General features: G+C 31.4%; 2 protein-coding genes across 3 annotated transcripts in view; both read right to left on the bottom strand.

The window, feature by feature from the left end:
- Positions 1–1,822, bottom strand: part of LOC111386895 (putative germin-like protein 2-1) — a 7,538-nt gene extending 5,716 nt beyond the window's left edge. The window contains exons 1-2 of one of the 2 annotated variants that reach the window (XM_023011394.1): positions 1,587–1,822; positions 1,360–1,500 (exon numbers count right to left, since the gene is read on the bottom strand). In XM_023011394.1, the coding sequence (XP_022867162.1) occupies positions 1,360–1,500; positions 1,587–1,713 (268 nt within the window). In that variant the 5' untranslated portion in view covers positions 1,714–1,822. The remainder of the gene's footprint in view (positions 1–1,359; positions 1,501–1,586) is intronic. The other variant, XM_023011395.1, reaches the window with a different exon arrangement.
- Positions 1,823–5,024: 3,202 nt separating this feature from the next.
- Positions 5,025–9,401, bottom strand: part of LOC111386892 (putative germin-like protein 2-1) — a 7,136-nt gene continuing 2,759 nt past the window's right edge. Inside the window, exon 3 of the mRNA XM_023011391.1 lies at positions 5,025–5,100. Coding sequence (XP_022867159.1) covers positions 5,059–5,100 — 42 coding nt within the window. The 3' untranslated portion in view covers positions 5,025–5,058. The remainder of the gene's footprint in view (positions 5,101–9,401) is intronic.

The raw sequence follows: 9,401 nt of genomic DNA on the forward strand, positions 1-9,401 counted from the left end.
TGCCCTAGAAATAATTTTTGGTAGGTGGAAAATGAAAAATGTCTACTTTTCATAAATTTAAGGAGAAATGTTCAAAATAGTGTGCCAAAAAAGTCTAAGTTGCCCTAGAAATTATGCCATTATTGGGCAAATCCAAGTATCATCTATGATATTAGGTAGGACACTATCATGCGATCGAGATTTTAGATATTGTGGAGTCAGATGTTGTGCACGTAGTACAAGATCACATAACTTGGTTTGTGTGACAAGTTGTTAGTTCTACAAATCATAAAGAATATCCGTCCTCTTTGTACAATAAAATGCACTCTCTCGTCCAACTATAGCATTCTTTGTCTTGCACTTTTGCTGAAAAAGCCTCGTTAATAATATGAGTCAAAAATTGTAGCAATAATTCAATATTAGACAACATGATTTTCTTGGAACATTGCATTGCTATCAAGGAGTTGTTACTAGAAAAATATTGAAATTTATCCATGCACATTTTGTTTTAAAGTCGTCACTCATTTTTTAACAAATTAGGTGATGCCACTTTATAAATTGATAAAATCCCGCAGTATAATGGATTATGAATGGTGAACTTTAAAGTATTTGTTTAAATTGCTTTGTTTGGCTAAATCAAATCTCTCTATTTACAGCAAACAAAAAATTCTTGAAGTGACTACCCGACAAAATTGTTGGAATCGTTTGTCATCTCCATCGAGGGAATGCAATAGCAAAATTTTGATGATAGTTGCATTCCACGTATCGGCATGTCACTTTAATTTCGATGCTTGCAAACAATCAACTTTCGAAGCAATAGATAAACTAAAAACTAACTTCATTTAAATGAAGTTGTTTTTGATGAAGGAGTAGTTCGAACTTAACATCATATTTGGACATAATTGAAGTCTTGACGAGTCAAAAAGCTTTATAGTTCTTTAAACTAGTCTATTTTAATCTCCGAACTTGCAGACCAATTGTTCAAGTATTGGTTCCAAAAGATCAATCAAAAGTTATTGTTAGACAACTTAATTGGTGTTCTCCATCTTAGGAAGGAAATTCGTCAGTACAGTGTCACAAATCACTATATTCGAAATGTCAAAAAAATTTATTTTTGCATGAGCGCTACTGATGAGAATATGAATCCTCATTCAAAATCATCGAATATGTATAACATGTAAGTATTATGCCCTAGGTCCAATCAACTTTGGACATAAATACTTTTATATGTAACTAATGCAATTAAATGGTAGATCTATTATTTAATTAATAGACAATTAAATAAATAATATAGTCCGTAGATTCAAATATTTGTAATTTGTTAATCACAATGAGTTGTGATTGTGAGATACAAATTACATCTGATTGAATCTTANAGTCCTGCTAGTTGGTTGACAGTCACCTGAGTCACTCTTGATCCAACAGAATTTGACGTATTTCCAGGCTTGTCGAGACCCGAAAAGTAGAAATCGTCGGCCGTGACCATCTTTGGGTCCTTGCAAATCTTTCCATTTACAAAAACTGCATAACGCGAAGTCATATATAATATGAGTTATATGAGTATTGTAAAAAATTATCAATTAAAGAAGCCTGAAATAGGCATTTACCGGCAGCATTGGAATCATTGACTGCAACACAGAAATCCTGTAGAGGGCTTGGATCGGAGGCATAGACTAACGAAGAAGCCAAACCCACAAGGGTAACGGCCAAAAGGAGGCAAATGGAATACTTCATCGCTTAATTTGGATAAAGAAATATTCAAATAAGTGAAATCTTGATGAAATTAAAGACTAATTTTGCCTGTTGGATTATTGCTTTGATTAGAAACTGCAGATTTTGATTGGGAAAAGAAGCCTATATATAGTTTAGTATCTTTGATTTTGTCATTAAGTTAATCATGTTAAAGCAGGTAGTTAAGCAATTTTATATTCAAGAATGAACCATTCTTAATTATACTGCTTCTTTTTCTTTGGAAGAAGTCTTTTTTTCTCTATCTGATGCTGGGTCTTACACTCCATTAGTTAGTTAACCATATTTGTTATTTCCTAATTTCTTTAATGGAAAGTTTCAAGCATACGTAAATAGGCTAAAAATGACGTATTCAATGAAATTCATATGGACTATTTACTGGTCGTGGCATGAGCGATGAAAAATGCATATTTTGTGAATATATTTTTCAGTTTAATTTGAACGGAAGTTGATGGAAATAATTTTTGGTAGTTGAAAAATGAAAAATGTCTACTTTTCATAAATTTAAGAGTGCAAAAAAAGTCCAAGTTACCCTAGAAATAATTTTTGGAAGGTGGAAAATGAAAAATGTCTACTTTTCATAAATTTAAAGAGAAATATCTTCAAAATGGTGTGCAAAAGAAGTCTAAGTTGCCCTAGAAATGATAACATTAGTGGGCGAATCCAAGTATCACCTATGATATTAGATAGGACACTATCATGCGATCGAGATTTTAGATATTGTGGAGTCAGATGTAGTGCATGTAGTACAAGGTCACATAACTTGTTTTGTGTGACAAGTTGTCAGTTCTGCAAATCGTAAAGAATATCCATCCTCTTTGCACAATAAAATGCACTCTCTCGTCCAACTATAGCATTCTTTGTCTTGCACGTTTGCTGAAAAAGACTCATTAATAATATGAGTCAAAAATTTATTAATGAGTCAAAAATTGTAGCAATAATTCAATATTAGACAACATGATTTTCTTGGAACATAGCATTGCTATCAAGGAGTTGATACTAGAAAAATATTGAAATTTATCTATGCACATTTTGTTTTAAAGTCGTCACTCATTTTTTTAGCAAATTAGGTGATGGGACTTTATAAATGGATAAAATCCGGCAGTATAATGGATTATGAATGGTGAACTTTAAAAAGTTTGTTTAAATTGCTTTGTTTGGCGAAATCAAATCTCTCTATTTGTAGCAAAAAAAAAAATTCTTGAATTGAGTACCCAACAAAATTGTTGGAATCGTTTAGTATGTTATCTCCGTCGAGGGAATGCAATAGCAAAATTTTGATGATAGTTGCATTTCATGTGTAGGCATGTCACTTTCATTTCGATGCTTGCAAACAATCAACTTTCGAAGCAATAGATAAACTAAAAACTAACTTCATTTAAATGAAGTCGTTTTCAATGAATGAGTAATTCAAATTTAACATTATATTTTGGACATAATTGAAGTCTCGACGAGTCAAAAAAACTTTATAGTTCTTTAACTAGTCTATTTTAATCTCCAAAATTGCAGAAACCAATTGTTCAAAATTGGTTCCAAAAGACCAATGCAAAAGTTATTGTTAGACAGCTTAATTGGTGTTCTCCATCTTAGGAAGGAAATTCGTCAGTACAATGTCGCAAATCGCTATATTCAAAATGTCATAAAAATTTATTTTTGCATGAGTGCTATTGATGAGAATATGAATTCTCATTCGAAATCATCAAATATATGTAGCATTCCTTGGTAATTAGAAACAGAATGGTACATGTCTGTGTAATCAAAATAGTGACATCATGCTAATGTGGAATCAAACTCAAACTCAAAATATGAATAGTATATATATATATATATATAAATCTCGAGTTCAAGGGTGATTGTTGTAAATTAAATTCTATTTGTGAATAAAAATTGCATTCATGCAGTTCTAAGTGAATCTTATAAATATAGAGCTTTCATTCTCAATAAAATACACAAGAGTTTTGATTATCTCTATTCTCTTAATTTTTGTTCTCTACTTATATTTTACATTTTTTGAGCGGAGATAAATTCACTCCACACACCTCTCCCCCCTCCCCACACAATTAACTTTTAAGCATTTCTATTTTTAATTTTTTTTATTGGAATATGGTTGAAAAGATTTTCTTTTAATTATTACATGAGAAAATAGCTTTAACTTGTAAAAGAACCACTTTTGTGAATTTTTTGGATCGCTATCCGGATTTCGACCTTAGTAGAGAAAAGTTTCAATTTTTTTTTTTTTTTTTTTTTTTTTTTGGATATTTTCATTTTTCTCAACTAGAAGTAAAAAAAAAAAAAATTTTTAATTTTTTAATTTTATTATTTACCGAAGGTGTGTTACCTGGTCTACCATGAGTAATAAGGTCCATAATTTGTTTTTATTTTTATTTTTGCCACTAAGCAACTATTATCTTTTGAGTTTTGAATATTCTTGTATCAAAAAAGGTCCTGGACACACACACACATAAATAAAAAAAAAGGAATTTTCATGAAAATTAAATAAAAAGAAATTCTATCTTTGTCGAACGACGTTTCTCACGATCTCTAGTCAACAACATAAAAAGTGTGAAAGGAGACTAATTTCACTATATGTTTATATAACATTATGCTTTGACTAATTTGATCTTGATCCTCTAATTTAAGTTGAGCACCATGTAATCAACCGTTTTGCAAGAAATTTATGTTAACTTCGTATTCAATTATCTTGTCATATCAATTGAGAAGGTTCATGCTCTTATATTTTATAAAGGGCCCCTTAAAAAGCGATACCAGAATGAGAAAAAGGAAAAAATGTAAATATAGGATCTGTTGCCATTTTTGCTAATTTCCACTAAAATAAGAAAAGATCACAAAAATATTGAACTTTTGGCCAATAAAATGTTATCAAACAAAGTTATTTCTAATTCATCATAGCCCCCATCAATTTATTCCAAGTTAGCTCACAACGATTAATTAAATTCCAAATATTTCAACATGACATACAGCAACCCATAAACATATCTTCCACCATACAATTTGTGTAAACTGACAAAATTATGAAGCCATTATATAAATACTATATCACCACTTAGTCTTGATAAAGATTGTTAGAGCATACATGTGCACTTTATTACATGGAAATGTTATGAGTACATAATAGTATACACATAGCATTACACCCCCTCCATATGGAAGGGGGCCCACACACAATAAAATATTCGTGGACCCTCTCCATGTAAGGGGTGTAATGCATTATATACATCATGAAGTATACACATAGCATTTCCCTTATTACATTGGGACCCCAAATAAATATACTCTGGTTACTACTAATTGATTCCATCTTTTCCCTTCCTAGAACTGTGATTGAAGATATTTAATCACATTCTTATCAACCTGGAATGCCTTTGTAAGAACATCACGAGAAGTAGGAGGATTTGATCCAAAAATAACATTTGCAATGGTTATGACTCCAGGATTTTGACTGCTTAGACCCGCAAATGCAACGCCTTCTTCTTCCTAACATTGAACTGAAAATGAATGAGGCCTTCAGGGAAGACAAAAACATCTCCTAGATACAGTATTTTGGTAAAGAGCTTATTCTTCACGTTTGGATTTGCAGGACTGGAAGTCACGAACCCGACATAGAGAGAGCCTTCGACTACGACAAGGACCTCGGTTGCACGAGAGTGCGTGTGGGGCGGGTTTAGGCCATGCGGTGCATAGTCTATGTGGACTAAAGAAATGCCAAGGGTATTAAGCCCTGCTAGGTGGTTGACAGTTACCTGAGTCACTCTTGATCCAACTGAATTTGACGGATTTCCAGGCTTGTTGAAACCTTAGAAGTAGAAATTATCGGTTGTGACCTTCTTTGGGTCCTTGCAAATCTTTCCATTTACAAAAACTGTATAAAGCGAAGTCATATATAATATGTGTTATATGAATATTGTAAATTAGCAATTAAAGAAGTTTGAAATGGGTATTTACCAGCAGCATTGGAATCATTGACTGCAACACAGAAATCCTAAAGAGGGCTTGGATCAGAGGCATATATTAACAATGGTGGCCTTGAATATAAGCGAAATGGGCAATCGTCTAAGGCACCATTTTGGTGAGAGCCCCAAATTATGTAAAGTTAATTGATTGGTTGAAGAAAAATGAAAATTATATTTATGAAATTTTGAAAATAGAATAATCGTATACAAATATAAGAAACTAATAAAAATTGAAAATAAAAAAATATTTAATATATATATGGCAACAAACTTATCGCCTACATTTATTTATCACAAACATTACTTTTCCTATTTATAATTAAGTTGACACTTTATCTTCCAAACATTCATTTTCTTTTTTTAACCAAACAAAAGGTCTTTTCGTCTTTTCAAATTCCATGTCCAACAATCATCCATCATTATTTTTTCAACCCAACAAGATATAAATTATTTCACTTTGAATTAAAATTTTGAAGATTCAATGTAATTTGATTTGATCTCGCTGTAATTATTATAATCTTACAGGTTTCTTTCTTTCTTTCTTATCGTCAAAACATATACTACAGGGTATATATGTTGTTATTATATTGTTTTGTTTTAACCTCATGATAATAATATATTTAGATATTTGTTGACAGTACTTTGAATTTAATAATTCTTTGTTGTTCATTCAGATACTTTTTATTTTAAATTAATTTCTTATAAATTAATATAAAATTAGAAACTCGTTTATATTTGATCATCATTTTCATTATTTTGTTACACTATCTTTTGCAGTCACATTTTCCAATTTTGTACATTAATTACTCAAATATATATTCAATTTTATTTGAAATAGTTGTTGTGAGAAAATAATCATATAAACCAGCATACCCCTTTGTCCATTGCATTGTAATTCAGTTTGCCAAGTTTTACTTATAATTTGTATTGCTGGTTGAAATGTGACATTTGTTTATTTTCTTTTTAAATTTCGGGGCTTAGTTGTATGTGTTAGATTCTTTATAATTATATTAAGCCCCTGTTTGCCATCAATTAAAATCTAGATTTTAATTTAAGTCAAAATTGACAATTAATTTTAATCACATATTTTATAGGTTCCAAAGCTTTAAATACACATATTTCATTTACTTCTATCAAAATCTACTAAAATTTTAATTTTAAGGGTTGTTTGAGTCCCATTTTTCAAAAAAAATAAAATGCATTTGAAATATTGTTACGATGGAGAATGTGTGATTATAAAATAAGAAAAAGTTTTGAGTTTATATGTAATATTATTTTATTGAGAAATGCATAATTGAAATGGTGTCAAATTACTGTTGAATAATGTATTTTAATGAAAAAATGGAATTCAAACAAGGGTTTAATCTCCATCAAACAGGCTAAAATTCTATACAAGGAGAATCAAAATATGGGGCCTCAATTGAAATTGGCATAAGGCCCCCAAAATATTAGGGTCGGCTCTGTATACTAATGAAAAAGCCAAACCCACAAGGGCAACGGGCAAAAGGAAGCAAATGGAATACTTCATCGCTTAATTTGGATAAACAAATATTCAAAAAATGAAATCTTGATGAAATTAATGACTATTTTTGTCTATGGGATTATTGCTTTGACTAGAAACTGCAGGTTTCGATTGGTAAAAGAAGCCTACATATAGTTTAGTATCTTTGATTTTGTCATCAAGTTAATACTGTTAAAGTAGGCAATTAAGCAATTTTTTATTCAAGAATGAACCAGTCTTAATTATACAGCTTCTTTTTCTTTGGAAGAAGTCATTTTCCCCCCCTATCTGATGCTCGGTCTTCCACTCCATTATTTATTTAACCTTATTTGTTATTTCCTAATTTCTTTAATGAAAAGTTTCACGCATACGTAAATAGGCTAACAAAGACGAATTCAATGAAATTCAAATGGACTCTCTACTGGACGTGGCATGAGCGAGGAAAAATGTATATTTTGTGAATATATATTTAATCTAATTTGACGGGAAGTTGATGGAAAGTTTTTTGGTTCGATGGAAAATGAAAAATGTCTACTTTACATAAATTCAAAGTGAAATGTACAAAATGGTGTGCCAAAAGAAATCTCACTTGTCCTAGAAATGTTAACATTGTTGGGCGAATCCAAGTATCATCTACGATATTGGGTAGGGACCATATCATGCTATTGAGATTTCAAAAATTTTGTGGAGGCAGATGTAGTACACGTAGTGCATGATATCTACATAACTTCGTTTGTATGAAAAGTTGTCAGTCCTTCACATCGTAAAGAATATCCATCCTCTTCACACCCCAAAATGCACTCGCCCATCCAATTATGATATTCTTCGTCTTGCACTTTTGCTAAACAAGACCCGTTAATAATATGAGTCAAAAATTGTAGCAATAGTTCATTATTGGACGACATGACTTTCTCTGAACATTGCATTGCTATCAAGAAGTTGTTACTAGAAAAATATTGAAATTTATCTACGTACATTTTGTTTTAAAGTCGTCACTCATATATATATATATATATATATAGCGCTTAATCAAGTCTCTCTATTTGCAGCAAACAAAAAATTCTTGAAGTGATTATCGACAAAATTGTTGCTGGAATCGTTGTAGTATGTCCTTTCCATCGAGGGAATGCAAGCAATTGCAAAATCTCAATGATAGTTGCATTCCACTTATGAGCATATCACTTTCATTTCGATGCTTGCAAAACAATCAACTTTCAATTCAATAGATAAACTAAAAGCTTCCTTCATTCAAATGAAGTCGTTTTCGATGAATGAGAAGTTCAAACTCAACATTATATATGGACATGATCGAAGTCTTGATGGGGCAAAAAACTCTATAGTTCTTTAACTAGTCTATTATACCCTCCGAAATTGCAACAGCCAATTTTAATTGTATCGGTCCCAAAGAATAGATACAAAAGTTACTTTAGACAACTTAATTGGTGTTCTCCATTTAGGATGGAAATTCGTTAGTGTAATACCATAGATCGTTATAGTGGAAATGTCATAAGATCTGTTCGTATGAGTTCTTTGATAAGTGTATTTTATACACTCATTCGGGGATCTAAAATAACGATATTTGATAATCTTTTGACAAAATACATTCTAAATTGTTCTGTTTTACGTTTAATAGGTGGAACTCTACGAATAAAAAGGAATCGAAAGAAAGAAGCAAAAAGAGTGGAAATAGCAAAATCCAAAGTATGTGGATTAAATTGGCCATTGGATTCAATTTTTTGGGATTCAAAGTCTAACTATAAAAATTGAAGGACTGATTTGCATCGCTTTGAAAATTGAGTACTTGGTGAGAAATAATTGATTAATGGGCGTCAATTGGACGTGCCTTGGAATTCAAATTTAATACTTAATTGGACTTCCAATCGGGTTACGAAAAAAAGGGCTGCATGAGGTTGAAATAGAAGAGACAAATCACGCAATTTGGCGGCGGCCTTGGGGAGAAAACGAGAGATATACATATACAATTGAGCAGCAAGAAGGGGCTGATTTCACATATTCATTGAACATAAATTGGAGAGATTGAAAAAGGCAGCCTGGTGGAGGGTTAGATATATACATAAACACGCGACAGGTGCTGAATTTGAGGAAAAAGGTGGCTGATTTTACTATCTATATACGCATACAGAAATTATGAAGCAGCGGGCATAAGTCAAGTATACCGGGTGCTGTTTATTACGTATATA

This window comes from Olea europaea, unplaced genomic scaffold (genome assembly GCF_002742605.1).
Source record: "Olea europaea var. sylvestris unplaced genomic scaffold, O_europaea_v1 scaffold3760, whole genome shotgun sequence".
Classification (NCBI taxonomy): Eukaryota; Viridiplantae; Streptophyta; class Magnoliopsida; order Lamiales; family Oleaceae; genus Olea; species Olea europaea.